The sequence below is a fragment of the Trachymyrmex septentrionalis genome, unplaced genomic scaffold, assembly GCF_001594115.1.
Source record: "Trachymyrmex septentrionalis isolate Tsep2-gDNA-1 unplaced genomic scaffold, Tsep1.0 scaffold70, whole genome shotgun sequence".
Taxonomy (NCBI): domain Eukaryota; kingdom Metazoa; phylum Arthropoda; class Insecta; order Hymenoptera; family Formicidae; genus Trachymyrmex; species Trachymyrmex septentrionalis.
In genome coordinates this window covers 1,986,938-2,002,869 of record NW_017305885.1, presented here as the reverse complement: position 1 = coordinate 2,002,869, position 15,932 = coordinate 1,986,938, and the positions used below count along the sequence as shown (strand labels likewise).

The window sequence follows — 15,932 nt, the reverse complement described above, 5'->3', positions numbered from 1 at the left end:
TCTTAATATAATAATATATTTATAATTAATTAATTAAATAGTTTAAACTAACCTCATACGTTAACCTTTCTCTTTTATTGAACAACATTAGCACGCACATTTGATAAGTGGAAACTTGTATTATGTGCTTTCGTGGTGTATTACAGAGGCTACTTCGTTGGCTCATTAAACTACTGCTTGCGTTACTACCATTTCCAATAGAACTCGAAGAAGATGGCGTATCTAAGCCTCCACAATTACTCTCTTCTCGTCGTGGTCCATAAAATACAGCATTTAGATCAGCAGAACCTGTACAAATTTTTGTTATTTATAATATTATATTACAAGATATTTGAATAAAAATAGATATACAAAGATAATAAGTACTGACCTAATTGTGGTTGTAACGTTAACTGTCGACCACTATGTTTAGCCAGATAGAAGCGCCGGAAGGCATCAAAGGCATCACGCGGAGAAGTGGGCATACTACATTTTGGAGTGGCTGACTGCGTTGGCCAGAAACCAGTTGTGAGTACTCGGACACTTATATCCACACCATGCAGATTTGTCTTTATAAAACATACAGAACAATTAATGCTATACAAATAAATATTAATTTTTAATAAAATATTCTACAAAATGTTAAATGTAACCAAAATATTATGTGTTAACAATCTTCAGGGTTGCCACAGAAAATGAATTTTAAAATTCCCTGACTTTTCCAGGTTTTTCAGATGAAAATTGAAAATTTTCCAATATAAAATATGTAGATTTTAACATTTAAAATCGAGGATTTATTGAAAAGCTAGTCTATAATATTATTAAAAACAATGCAAAAAAAGTTTAGTAGTATATAATAAAATTTTGAGTGTAAATTCAAGCCAACAGAAAATTAGCATTGGAAAAAAGAATGCAGTTATGACGAAAAAGGAAAATCAATTAAAAATACTAAATAAAATATATATTTTAATTATTTTATTAAAATCTTTCAAAGTGCGCAAATTTTGAATGTATTATATTTGACCATAAAAATTAGATATAATATTTAAAAAATTATAACAAATATTAGGAATAGGAACAATTTAAGAGAACTGTGAACAAATTTCAAAATTCCAAACTTCTTATATTTTTCCCTGACTTTTCTCAGTTTTCCATGACCAATTTTAATTTCCTTGATTTTTCCTGATCTGTGTCAACCCTAAATCTTGTCTCTATAAGTTGGTTGTATACTAGTTTATAACTTATATAAGAGGGAAATATTAAAATAAATATTTATACAAAATTTTAATATAAAAATAGTAGAAATATGTAAAACATATTTTCTCATAATAAAACCTTTCATTATATTCTCTCTCATGTTATCAAGTCTATATATTATTATATTATTTTAAGATTATTTTAAGATACTTACGCCAGATTGAAGGACATGATCTTTAAATTCATCCATGATAGTGTTGCTGACTGTTATATCCTTAAACATACCTTCCAACTTTGATGTGAACTGACATCCACATTCAGTCTACAAAAATATTACATATTATTAATCTCTATTAATAAAAATAAACGACATCGATTCAAGTGAATAAAATAATTTTAATTTTTAAAATATCATTTTAATTCTAATTCTTACCTTAAGTTTGGATATCATATTCTTTTCACTATCATCTGAAACAGATTTATTCAACAATAACCGTTTGGCTAAGTGTTGTTTATAGTACCGTTCAAATACATCCTTTTCTTGTAAGAAACGGAATAAAACCATAGTTTTATCTAGAATTCCTTCAATCTCTTGCTCTGTCATCTAAAACCAAATATATTTATGCCGAACCAAATATATTTATATTAAAAGTCATAAAATATATTGCAATTATATACACAATACTAACTCCTTTAACACCTTTCTTCAATTTATCGTCGATAAATAATGAGAGATATTCGGGACTTTTAGGATTTAAATTAAGAAAATATTCAAAGTCCGATGCTATCGTCTGTTTGTAATTCTTGTCATTATTGAAAGAATAATGTAGAAAATGATCGAAACGATCCTTTAGATCTAACAGATTTTGGACGTAAAGAACGGCATTTGTGGTTGATTCATGCTCTTCTTGCACTAACGCACGGCCCTGTTCTCTAAGGAATTGAGATACGCAGTCGCATACAGTGCGCAATCCATCCGACACTCTCGAAAATAGTTTATACATACAACCAAGATCTTCTGTTTTCTGATTTTTGAGCATATGCACTACACCACTGTTTTCCATCTATCACGCACAGAAAAATATTAAGATCACCATAAGATACAATTTAAACTCAACTATATCATCAATTAATACAATGTGGATCATGAATAAAAAAAATTAATGCACCTCAACAATGGTTTTCATGTGTATTTTGATTAACTCTTCTTCTACAACTTCTACTATCCGTGATTCAGTGGATTCATCTAAATAATGTTTTGCTCTTTCAGATTCTTCACAGATTCTAGCTTCAACTTTTTTTATGTATACCGATGCACTATTTTCCGCCAGAAATTTTTGAGATTCCATCTAAAGAAAATAATTTTAGAAGTTACATATGGGTGCATGCAAGTATATCAAATACACTTCTTACTAGACTCACTCTATAAAACTCAGCACTCTGTTGTAAAAAAGGCCTTTCAAAATCTTCCTCATAAACTTGGCGATTATTAATTCCAAGTAACATTAACATTTGGCAGGCATTTTTTATAGCGCTACGATCTACTACTTCTCCTCTTCTTTCCCTTGCAACCATACCTAATAATGTTTCCCGTAAATGGTCTCTAACACATCCATATCTGACCACCTAAAATTAACAAAAAACTTGTTAACATTAAACATATTTAACAATCACTCATTATATATATATATATATATCAATTAACAGTTATAACAATTTAATTGAACAAAATAAATTATCATATAAAAGACTTTATTACAATAGAATATTAAGACTTCTAAATAGATAATACAAATTAAAAAATTACCTGATCTCGAAAAATAATTAATCCAAGGTTATACACATTGTCTACATCATTCTGTTGAACATACACTCTGTCCATGTACATCAAAATGTCTCTGATCATCACCATTGACGTTTGGTGATCGTTCCACGCTAGATTTAAAGTTTGTAGGAAGTTGTTATGTAAGGAACGAAGAACATCCTCTCGTACTTTATTTTCGAGATGTTGGGTTACGACTTCTTTCAGTCCTGTGTACAATCGTTCACCATATTTATGAAGAACCATTGTATAAGCATTGCGATAAAGTTCTTCAAAACTGAGGCCAGAATTATTTTTCTTCTGTATCTCTTGGATAGCGCTCTTCAATAAGGCCCAGATACTTTCTACATACTTCTCATCCATAGTTGTCTGTGAAAATATAGTGTTTGTGATAGTTATTTGACTAAATATTATTTATAACTAGATAAGACTAAATCAAAATTTCTATCCTTCTGTTTAAAAAGATATCATAAATGCTTACTTAATAATTTTTAATATTATGTAGTTGTAAATATAAAATATATTAAGTAATAGAAAAATATAATTGTGTATTAAAAAATGTTAACTTATGCCTATTGCATAAGAATAACAAAAATATAACAGATAATAACTCTCACAAGAGTGTTACGAATTATAAGAAGATTGCTCTTATGTATCAATCCCGATGCAGGGATTGTCTCAATCACTCTGTTTCCTTGCTGTAGATCATAGTCCTCATTTTGATAATCCATGTTTTTTTAAATTTTTTTTATGTACAGATTTTGCTTGTATATTTTGTTTTATCATAACCTTGATAAAAATATTTACAAATATAAGAAAGAGAATTTGAGAAAAAGAAGATTATTTGTTTCCTTTTTCACCATTTCATGATATTTATCAAAAAATATTTAGGTTGTATAATATATCAAATATATACAATTTATATCATTACCAATCATTAAACAATGCATGTAAGTTTAACTTACTAATAAAATAAAATTTAATGTAATTATAAATAAGTATGGAATATATATATTTACAAACCTGCTATTAAATCTAAAGCAAGACCAATTTTTTTTAATTAGATCAATATTTATTCACATCATATTCATTATAACAAACTTCATTTATCAGAGAGAGAAGCTTTTAATTGTTTGGTAGAATAAAATTAAATATTTTAAAGATTAATTTAACTCTTATCTGGTCTGCTTTACGAAAACTGAAAGCAAGTTGAGAAATATATTTTGACATATTTCTATATATAACCTATTATATACAAAAACGATACAAGCAAAATGTTTGTACAAATGTAGTACTGAATTACAGATTCTTGTTAACATCATGCTAATTTCTTCATAAATTGGTTATGTCATTTTACCTTATCACGTTATTTGTTACTAAAAAACAAGATACTTCTAGCATTATAAATTTGAAAAACAGTAAAGTATGACATTTAAGAATTTAGCATGGTTATGCAGCTGCACTTTATCACGACTGTCTTACACTGTAATAGTTTAACTATTAATTATCAATTTCCTTCTTGATGTTAGCTCGAGCAATACTTAAATATATGTGCATATTTTTAATAATCAACATATTTATTTAATTAAAATATTACGTTTGCTAATTGGTGCCAATATGTTACATATTAGAACAGAAGAAGTATATGATACATAATTACAAAGAGTAAAAGAAAACATTTTTAATATAAGAAAAATATAATTATATGTAAAATTTAATTTAACGAGTACATATATCATTATATACAGTTTTTTTTATATACAGATCTAAATTAAGAAAACTTTAACAAACTTGGGATAATATTAATTCTATATTATCTGTTCTGAAATTTATACGTTTAATTCAACTGATATTGAAAAATTAATTACTAAATTTGTTTTTATAGCTGAATTGGTACATTTTTATTTAAAATGAAACAGATATTTAAAGTTAGGCAGAGTTTTAATGTAGTCAAGTGCAGCAACAAAGAACAGACCTAAGAACTGTTAATAGATCTATCCTTTTTCTTCTCCGATTCATCTTTTTTTTCTCTAACATGGAGAGGAAAGGAAGATGAACTATCTAAAAAGAACAAGTTTTTTGATAGTTAAATTAATATGTACATACATATTCTTTGTACTTACAGTGAAACAGGTATATGTTTGATATTTAGCAGAAAGCAAGAAAGTTCGAGTACAGCAATAAAAAACAAATCTCTATAGTCACATAAATAATTAAATAATTAAATAAACAATATTTATTTTTAATTTTATTTTTAATTTTATTATTTTCAAATAACTGCAGATGTCTTATGTCACTTAAACAAAAATGACTGATTCCAACAACAGCATCCGAGTCTTCTCAGCTCCATAAATGTAGGATAACTTTAATCTCTTTTTAACTTACTTGTTTATCTTTTTCAAATTCTTAGAAAAAGATAAATAGTAATTCTTAGAATTAGAGAAAGATAAATAGTAAGTTAAACCGTAGCCTACAAATATAAGATTACTTCTATGAGTAATACTCTTATGTCCATTTCTACCAACGTAGATTAATTTTAATCTCGATTCAACTACTCTTTGTCTTTTTCTAATCTTTAGAATTAAATGGGCATTAGTGGAAATGGGCATTACACTTATGGATTAACTTTAATCTCGGTTTAACTTACTATCTATCTTTTTCTAATTCTAAGAATTATTATTTATTAAGAATTACTATTATTTTTCTAATTCCTCGAAATTCTTAAAATTAATCTTACATTTGTGAAATTGGACCTAATAGCCGTTTCTATCAATACAAATTATCTTTAATCTTAATTTACTCATCTTTTTCTAATTTCTAGAACTAAGTATGAAAAGATGAATTAATTAAATCGAGATTAAGATTAAATTACGTTGATAGAAATCTAGGAACAAGTATTATACATTTTCACCAATATAGATTAACTTTATATTGGTTCAACTTACTCTTCATCTTTTTCTAGTTCTAAAGATTAGATAATTAATAGTTACACTATAATAGTGTAAGACAGTTGTGATAAAGTGCAGCTGCACAAGCACGCTAAATTCTTAAATGTTATATTTCGTTTTTTTAATAACGAATAACTAGATTAGTGAAAACGGGCATTAGTCGATTACGTAATCTTATTTTTTAGTTGTGCATATCAATTAACGGGCTCCGCATAACGAAAGGAATAGGGAACAGGGAACAAAGAACAAGAATTTCAACCTATCAAAAACTGTGTATTCCACAATACACGATTTCTGATAGGTTGAAATTCTTATTTTCTATTCTTTGTTCCCTATTCTTTTCATTGTTCGCAACCTCTAAGATTCTGAGATATCTGAAGTGTAATGGGCCTTCTACAATAAGCCATTAATACAATAAGTCTACAATAAGTCATAAATTAGAAGTTAGAAGCTAAAAATTGACTAATCACAGCCGTCAATTTTTAGCTTCTGACTTCTGATTTGACTAATGACTTATTGTAGAAGGCCCATTAAAGTGTAAAAAGCATTTAGATCATATGTAGTTCTTAGATGTTTTCTATTTGATAACACAAGTCGACACAAGTGTCATTTTATCTTTGTCACTTTTTGAATGTCAAGAAGGATGGAATGACACTTGTGTCGATTTGTATCATCAAATGGAAAGCACCCCTAGGTATTCATAGTCCGTTCTTATTTTAAGATTGTTTTAAGTAATGTCTTAAAATACTAATATAGCCCTCTGATTGGTTCGTAACTTCTTAAGACTATACTTAAGATGGTTTTGAATATAAGATCTGACTACGAATACTGGCCTTTAAATTGTGCTATGCAAACGTGAGTTGCGAAAGATCTGGAAAGTGGAAAGATCAATCAAAACTCGGACAAATATGGGAAGTTGCTTTTTCTTTTAATCCACGAAAATATTGAAAGTTTCGCTGAATCTTCTTAGTCGCCAGTGCAGACACGCGACAAGAAGACTGTTCTTTTCACCTGAATTTCTTACACGGCATTTTTTTTCTCCTTATTTTCTCTTTAATGCAACATAAAGAAAAGCTAAAGATGAACCATACAGATTCTCAATTTTCTGGCAAAATAAAATCAATGGAAAAAATTTGATTTTTCCTAGGGCTAAGGACACTAATCGTGCAAGAAAGTTTTAGCTGAAAAGAACAGAAAGATATGCGAATAGAACTGTTGCAACAGTCAAAACAATTCCATTCTCACAAGCGCGAATTTGGATACGAATCCGAAGTGTCCAGACTGTTCAGAGATGCGGGATTAGATATGTTTGCGTTGCTTACACTTTTTGTATTCAGCATCTTTGATTTTCTCTCTCTCTTCAACGCCCGACTATATAGGTCTAGATTCTGCAGTCAATGGCTGCGTTCAGCAGAAAAAGCAGTTTTGCAACTGTTATAAAACTTTAATATGATTAATCTTGCCCTTAGTTCCTGGATCCAAATGTATAAACCAATCACATCTAAAAATTTTACAACAATTGCAAAGCTACTTTTTCTGCTGAACGCAACCCAATTATAAACACTTTTAAAACCTAAAGTGAAATAGGTATATATTTGATACTTGAAAGCGAGAAAGAAGATTCTAGTGCAGTATACTGTAGGAATAAAAAACCAAGATCTTACATTTATCTTGATTTTCAGTATATTTGAGGATTTGAAGCAACGCAGAACAGACCTATTATTTACAGTTGACGCTCCATGTCCCAGGTAGGTTATGGAATGATGTTTATACACGTCCGGATGCATTCGCGTTGTCGTTGCCGACACAAGGGCGCAAAATGAACAAGTAAATAAATAAATAAGTTGATCATACACGGGTAACGCAAAACAACACGGCACGTAGAGGGTGGACGGAGAAGGGTAGGGAGGAAGGGAGGAAGGATAAGAGGAACGGGCAACACACAGGCTTAATGGCGAGGGGACCGGGGGGAGAGGGGGGGGAGGTTCTCTTTCTCTCCCCCTCTCCTCCCCCGCGCGGATGACCAGGCGTTTCTCGATCCGCGGTAATTACTCACCGGGAAAGCACGTATGCGCATCTTGCTCTCCTTCTTCATTAGAGCACTGCTCTTCATCATGTCGGGTTTTCGGTCTCGGACGCGTCAGAAGTGTCTCTCCTCAGAAATGCCGTCCCGACGTAAAGGCTGCCTCGACGAGCGCGCGACGCCGCGTGCACATCGACGCACACGCACACGGACACACACGCGCACAGCGCGCGCGCGCGCGTACACCACACGCACAACTAACTACACGCACGCACGCACGCGCACACAAAATACACACACACACACACACACACACCGCTGTTGCGGGCCTGTGATTCTCTTAAGCGCGACGGGCGAAAATCATTTACGTATCTGGAACAGCCTGGAACTGCCGATGACGATCGCACGCCTTATTTCGTGTGCGGTATAAGACACGCGCGATCACCAACGATCACTGGACGACGCTGCTTACGGAGACAACGTGGTGAGAACCGACGACGACGGGTAGAAGTCCCTTCCTCTTTCTCTCCCGCTCCGCGGTCGAGCACATTTAACGACGCCTTTCCTAATTCCGTGGGCGAGCACTTATCCTCTCGGCTTGATTGACAGGTGAAACGTCGAGGCTACGAGGAATAAAGGATGCGCGCTTTCAATGATTAGGGAAGAGCGACGAGACAAGCGGACTACGAGAGAGAGGGAGAGAGAGAGAACGAGAGAGGGAAAGACGAAGAAGAGGGGAAGGGGGAGGAGACAAAAAGTGTGAGAGCGAGAGAGATAGAGGGAGAAACGGATGAACAAGCGAACACGATGAAGTCGAACGAGTCACGGAGTTTCCACGGAGAGAAATGTTGTGGCTCCTGTCAACGAACCGTGGCGGCCGATCGCCCGTTGATTTCGTCCAGCAGCAGGAAAAGAACGTCGGTGATGGATCGCTCTCACAGATTTCAATGAGGTAGTCGCGAGCGCGGTCGTCCTCGTGACATAATTGTGGAGCACGGTAGAACCGCCGACGCGACGACGACGGTGCGGATTCTCGTCGTTGTGCCAATAACACCGCCGCTGTCAACAGCACGGGGATATCCGCCGCTATTAGCAAGTAACGAACGATGCCCGCGACACATGAATCACGACCACCAACGGGCACTACGTGCGTAGCATTCATAGAATCGCCTTCGCGATCGTCGATGGACACATCGACTGCCTTTCGCGATCGCGCGGCCGCTCTAGCGTCATGACCGCGCAATTTGCTGCATTTCGCGTGTTATTTGGCCATCGGCTGGTATCGACGTTGACAATAGGTCTGTTTTTTATTGCTGCACTCTAGAGATCGATTCTGTATCTTGAAACGAGGTAAAATTCCAAAAGTGAACGAATTTATTAGAATACTGACAATTTCATTGGTTAACACCTAGTAAATTTGCTCACTTTTGTAATTTTCACCTCGTTTCAAGATACAGAATTGATCCCCTGAACCGGTGCAATAAGTTGAAGTGAAATAAACATATATTTGTTTCACTTCAACTTATTGCACTGTGTACTAATTCAGAAAGTGCAGTAATAAAAAAACAGACCGAATGATTGATAATCCAATACTAAAAAGTTGGACGATCATAGGCTGCGTTCAGAAAATTCAGCTTTGCAACGGTGGTTCGATTTTTCCAATGTAATTGGTTCCTACATTTAGATCCAGCCAAGAGTTAAAGGCAAGAACCAATCATATTAAAAAATTACTAAGCGCTGATTAGTTGTCTCTGCTAAACACAGTCAATTTATGCAGCGTTAATTTAACAGACTCGACAATTAACTGAATGCTCGTTACTGTTGATGTATTCTTCTAGATCTAAAAGTCTAATTAAATGATATAAAAGAAAAAAATAGACTAATAACAAGCGCTCGCTTAACTGGTCGCATTGAATAAAATATTTATTTGGCAATAGTTGGAAGTTACTGATTGGATTATGCTTTTAGATTCATAAGAATAATCTTATCTCAGCGAAGAAATTTCTAACAATCATAAAATAAATATTCTTTTATTGTATTAAAAACTTCGGTTTTACTTTATCTAATTGGCATTTGGATAAAGAAGAACGAATTAATTATCATCAACTTGGAATGTGCGTTAATTATGTAATTTCGATTTATATTTTATATCGATAAGGACCCGAATCGAAGGATTGAAACGTATATTTTATTTGTTTTGTTACATTCATACAAAAAATAAAGAATTTCTGTGCATTCGAATAGCTGATGTAGGCTCTGATGAGCTTTTTTACATTTTTTACTGATAAGAGTGTATTTAGATCTTAAATTTTTTTCTCCAATCAAACAATTTAGATTAAGAACAATTGTGAACGAAAGAACCTTGGGAAATATAAAGAATATTTATTACATTCTACTTTTTTGCCATCTTTTTATTTTATTATCAGAGTATTATCCAACAATTTTTGGATATTTCACAAATATAATGCGTCTTTTACAAAAATGCAAATTTTTTAATTATTTAAACTGTTTTCAGAATGCAAAAATCTTCCTACTTTAATTATCCTATTTAATTTTTATTCTATTCTTTATTCCATGCAATGTATTGTACTTTTTTTCACATATGACAATTATCGATAATTATTGAATATATTTATATAGATAATATTAAAAAGTTATACGTTTAATGTTAAATTAACATTTAAGATACAGTTTATACAAATTACGTTAAAATAATTTTAATTAAAATACTTTGGGCTTTATATAGCATCTTTTATTTTAATGTGTATCATAAGATTGTAAAAGCACTATAATTACAAATCTCTTCAAATCTCGGAAAATTCCTTTGAGTGATTACTAGGCTTTTATCAGTGATTACAAATGTATGTATATTTATATATGTAGGAATACTACAATTGCAAGACTACTTATATTTGCAATATAAATTAGATAAATGGAATTACGCTTATCATACAGCGAATTTGATTGGACATTGAGTGCGTAATGATGTAAGCCGTATTCAAATTGACATAAAGATATGTGTTTATTATAAATATAGAAACCGGTTAAACCGATGAAATACTCAATATACTTTATTGTGTTATTAGGTAAAATATGTATTTCATAATTCGTAATATATTTGCATTTTACTTTTACACTCAGATTAAATCAGTGTACATACGACTTGTGCGTCCAATCGAATTCGCTAATAAAATCCGTATAAGTCGATGCATCACAAATCTTTTAATTATCAATAATGATTATCGTAAATAGTCATAGATTTGAGATCAGTTTGTAAAATCAGCTCAATCCAGATATACTTAAATCAGCAACGGTCACATAAACTATTATTATCCCTATAATGCTTACAATAATTGCTAAAATCCATGCAATGTGATACTTATTTCTCGCGTTTTCTTTGGATTGTTTCGAGTTCTCATATTTGTCCTTCCTCTTTCGTCGTGGCTTGAACTTTTTCTCGAATTTTTCAATCTCTTCTCGATTGCGCAGCTCCTCCTCTTCTAGCTTTTTCGCTATCATAGCCTCTTGAGCCTCTTTTCTCTCATTTTTCAGTGATTCACATATGCTATCGCATGCTACAGTAATCTGCTCCTTTTGAAGAAGTGAACAAAGAAAATCTTTTTTGATTCGTTTACACTTACACCATAATCTGACTTTCTTGCTGCATCCTTCCCCGCCTTTGCATTCTCCTGGATGACAATCATTGATACAACGGTGGCCGCATCGATACTGAAATAAAAAAAAAACAGATTGTATTTCGTTAAAAGCAAAAAATAAAAAAGAAAGAATTTATACATATACTACTGCTCAAAAGTATTTGCCTCTCTAGTTTTCTAAACTAAGAAGAATAAATTTATCTCTCTAGTTTTCTAAACTAAGAAGAATAAATTTATCTCTCTAGTTTTCTTAACTAAGAAGAATAAATTTCAATCTTCTTTCCTTTCTTGATGTTATACTTAATAATATTTAATGGTTCAAAATTTTGCATTCTATATACATAAAAAAGATACAATATAAAATTAGATGGAATTTAGATGTACAAAATAAGATACATAAAATCGGAATAAGCAAATACTTTTAAGCGATAATATATTTTACCGAACATAAATGTAAATTACATTTTTTGGGCATTGATTTCCGCATTTGAGTAATTCATCCCGTTCCTTACTCGTTGCAGACGTCAAGTTCACGCAATGTCGATAAAGGGTGCTAATACCGCAATGACAAGAGACTCGCACCAATTGTTTACATGGTTTACAGGGCGCTGGGTGACAAGGTTGCGGACACGTGTGCGTACAACCAGACGGTCGTGCGAAACTACACTCCTTCTCGCATTCCATGCACGGAATACCATTGTTGGACTCGTTGTCAGAAGTCTGTAGTTTGTGACAAGTCAACTCGCAAGTGTGATTCTTGCATGGTAATAGTTGGTCGCAAAGTCTGCCGCAGGAGCTCGGTTTCGACATGTGACACGGCCAAGGACGCGTCTCGTGACCACCGAGACAAGTTACAGGCACGGAAACCTCGCATGGTGGACATGGCAAAGTCTTCAGTTCCATAATATCCTTTGGTTTTTCCCAGGGTCCAATAGGCTGCGCCTTTACTCCGTTCGCTCTAATCTTCATCCAGACTTTGGTGTGACAAGTGGCTGGGCAAGAGTGACTGCATCTCTTGTGCGTCAATCCGCAGACCTTTTTACACGGTGGACATGGGCCTTGATGACATTTGTGTGTTTCTCTCTTGCTGTGATGGCAGATAGGTGGGATTTTGCAAGATCTGTGGCATAGTGGTGGCTTGATTCTCTTCCTGGTACCACATGGCACCGTTATCTTGCTGCTGCCACATCGACACTGTATAGTGTCCGTTCTGGTACATGGATAGCAAGGACCATTATGGCAAGGTGCAGCGCATTTGTGCTTACGGCAGTTGAGAGTATTGTCGCACGTTTTTTCACAATGATTGGACGTGTTCTTCGATATGCAATCGCAGCATTTTTTGTTGCACAAATGTCTACCGCATAAGCGCATTTGCATGCATTTCTTGTTGCAGTGGAACTCCTTCGCGCAGGCTATCTCTTTTGTGTAACTACCGCATCTACATGCTTTTGTTACGACTTCCAAGCATTGACCACAGCGATCGGTATGGCATCTCATGTTGCAAAAGTGCGATCCGCAGTCCAACAATTTGCCACACGTATCCCCGCACGTTGGCACTTGCTGCCGCCTACAAGAAATTTCGTATCGTTTTTTCCCACAAGGACAATATCTATTCTTTTCCAAGGGGCAGTTGCCGCAGTCGCCAGGTAGATGACAAGTGCTTTCACAGCTGTGTACGTTACAAGAGAATTTCCTATTGCAAGGTTTTTCGCAAATCCATATACCCTCGTAGCATTTCCCTACTTTCTCGTTACTCTTACAACGGCATTTCAGTACTACTGTTTCTACACAAGGGGAACATTCTCCAGTATGACACACATTATTACAAGTGTGTGAACAAAATTCATATTTTTTATTGCATATAGTTCCGCAGCTCCAGTTTTTAGCATTGCAACGTCGCGGTTGCGCTGGTAGCTTGCCACAATAACATTTAACAGATACCATCTTAGCGCAAGGTGGACATGGACCAGGATGGCAAAGCAACACGCATTTGTGACCGCACTCTGGTTGCAAAAGCTTGCCGCAGGCCTCGCCGCAAGAATGTGGAATAATCCATGGTTGATATTGAGGATCTATCGACTTTTTACAGAAGCATTTGTACGATCTTGGAATCTGATCTTGATCATATTCCATACGGCATTTTGGGCTGTAATAATATGCAATTTTATTGGTATATTAAATAGAGGTTTTGATGTGCTTTTCATGGAAGTCTTGATAAATACCAGGCCCAGATCGGTGCAATTCCTTTAGCCCGTTTGCAGTTCAAACTGTCGTTGATCCAGTGTAGGATGCAAGACATGTGTAGAAATGCATAGCACTTGTCGCAGTTCCATATCTGCATAGAAAAAAATAGAGAAGTGATAATAAACTCTAATCAATCTTGTTTAGTATTATTAAAATCATATCATGTATATTTTAAACATAACTTTAAAATAATAAAATCACTTAATATGATATATATAAAAGTTGTGATTGCATTAATAAAATTAAAAAATTTTCTTTTTCTATTTAGGTATTAATACTTATATTAAATTAAGAAAACTTTGCATAAAAGACTATCTAGCCTTGCATATTTAAAAATATATTTAATATGTAATTAAAATGTTAGCAAAGTAGTAACATATTGAAATAATATATTGTTTAAACATACTGGATCTATTTTCTTGACAGTGGATATACATATCAAACAAACAGCACTGCTAGTTTGAAAGGAATTCACCAAATATGATATCACTTTTTCAGCATCTGTGCTCTGTCCTTGGTACGCTGACAATACTTTTCCCACCACATTTTGGACATCTTCTTCGTTAGTTTCATCCTCATCTTCACTAGACGAATTCAACAACGCATTGGCTTCCAAGTGCTTTTCAATAGACAGTTTATTCTGTGCTTGAGCCTTCTTAAATTTCTGCATCTTCAAACTCTGAAATTTCATAAATTAATGACAAACTGAAAAACTAATTATAAAGATAATCTACCAATTTATAAAACTATGTACAAGTTATGCTAATAACCCAAACTGTAATAATTTTATTTAAAAAACAAACAGACTATGATAAACAAGTCTAATATGTGTATATAACATATATATCTCATTCGAAGCTGTCGATATTGAAAATATGTATTGTTTCTGTTGCAATTATCTGAATACCAAAACGTTTATCTTACAAAATGATACACGATTTTTAAGCACTGTAAAAATTATGTGTGTGTGTGTGTGTGTGTGTGTGTGTAATTGTATATTAGAATTCAAATCACAATTTAAATTATGTTTTATCACAAAATTATCATCAAGTCTGGCATTTCGTTAGAATAGGTAGTATTTAACCGGCAAGTTGCTACGATTTCTGTCAACAGCAGAGATCGATTAAATGACGAGCAAATTGACCTTGACCCACAATTACCAGTTTTTCTCTGTTTTTGTCGATTTCAGCTAATCATAATTGATCACCACCTATCAAACTATCTTCGAGATATCTTTACAATCGTATGTGCATCTTATCACACGTATACGTATATATACTTGGCGTCAAGCCGTCAGAAATGCCTTCACACTCGGAGCCAGCTGTTTCCGGATGGAGTGCATCGCGTCTAGTTATTCGTACTCCATGACTGTTGATTTAAATAGAATTTAATTTTATTTTAGCTTTAGGTACTAAAGATTTTAATTTCTTTAGAAAATTTAATTTTCACGATTCGAGTATTTACTATATTCAATTTTAAAATTCTAGGGATTCTATAATTCTGCAATTAGCTATATATGGATATTATGATTTTATCACATCCACACAATGAAATTTTTAGAAAATAACATTCTGGGAATTTTACGGTTTTGTAAATAATGTAACAATTATCGTTTTGTGCAAAATATTGTAATATAATTTTATAACATCTACAATAAAAAATTAATATTTTTTTATAAAATCTTAAGGCACTATTTTTATGTGCTTACAAATCACTGAAAGTTATTGCGAATGTGCGTGTAACATTAATCTCAGATGTGTCAGACTTACATTTACGTTACAACTTTGTTAGCAATGAGATCGTTTTAATATTAAAAGCTACACATAATATGCAAAAATGTAACGCATGTTATTATACACATATAGCTGCAATGTATGAAATAAACTTGTGCGCTTAACATAATTTGAATTTTGCAGCGAGTGAGGCTTAGTCTACGTCTAATCGCATATACCGTACGAAAGATATAAATATATAATAAATCATAGCATACTGAACAACGGAATGTTGTACTTGAAACCTGCTTATAAATGTCGATAAGTATGCTACATCGATACATATACATA

The 15,932-nt window shown here is 33.1% G+C and overlaps 2 protein-coding genes across 3 annotated transcripts in view; both read right to left on the bottom strand.

Moving 5' to 3' along the window:
- The window catches only part of LOC108753693 (cullin-3), a 9,918-nt gene extending 1,718 nt beyond the window's left edge, over positions 1-8,200 (bottom strand). Inside the window, exons 1-10 of the mRNA XM_018495528.1 lie at positions 8,003-8,200; positions 2,984-3,367; positions 2,599-2,802; positions 2,346-2,525; positions 1,866-2,240; positions 1,610-1,780; positions 1,391-1,498; positions 371-548; positions 41-288; positions 1-3 (exon numbers count right to left, since the gene is read on the bottom strand). The exon at positions 1-3 is cut by the window's left edge and continues 155 nt beyond it. Of these exons, the coding sequence (XP_018351030.1) occupies positions 1-3; positions 41-288; positions 371-548; positions 1,391-1,498; positions 1,610-1,780; positions 1,866-2,240; positions 2,346-2,525; positions 2,599-2,802; positions 2,984-3,367; positions 8,003-8,062 (1,911 nt within the window). The 5' untranslated portion in view covers positions 8,063-8,200. The remainder of the gene's footprint in view (positions 4-40; positions 289-370; positions 549-1,390; positions 1,499-1,609; positions 1,781-1,865; positions 2,241-2,345; positions 2,526-2,598; positions 2,803-2,983; positions 3,368-8,002) is intronic.
- A 2,939-nt stretch (positions 8,201-11,139) lies between these two features.
- Positions 11,140-15,128, bottom strand: LOC108753690 (NF-X1-type zinc finger protein NFXL1). Of its 2 annotated transcripts, XM_018495524.1 has the most exons (5): positions 15,030-15,128; positions 14,276-14,548; positions 13,848-13,960; positions 12,088-13,771; positions 11,140-11,698 (listed from the first exon to the last, which is right to left on the bottom strand). In XM_018495524.1, the coding sequence occupies exons 2-5, from the start codon at positions 14,537-14,539 to the stop codon at positions 11,249-11,251; spliced, it is 2,511 nt and encodes an 836-aa protein (XP_018351026.1). In that variant the 5' UTR covers positions 14,540-14,548; positions 15,030-15,128; the 3' UTR covers positions 11,140-11,248. The 2 variants fall into 2 exon arrangements, with proteins under 2 accessions (XP_018351026.1, XP_018351025.1); XM_018495523.1 differs by lacking the exon at positions 15,030-15,128 and having other exon boundaries at positions 14,276-14,560.
- Between the last annotated feature and the right edge of the window lie 804 nt (positions 15,129-15,932).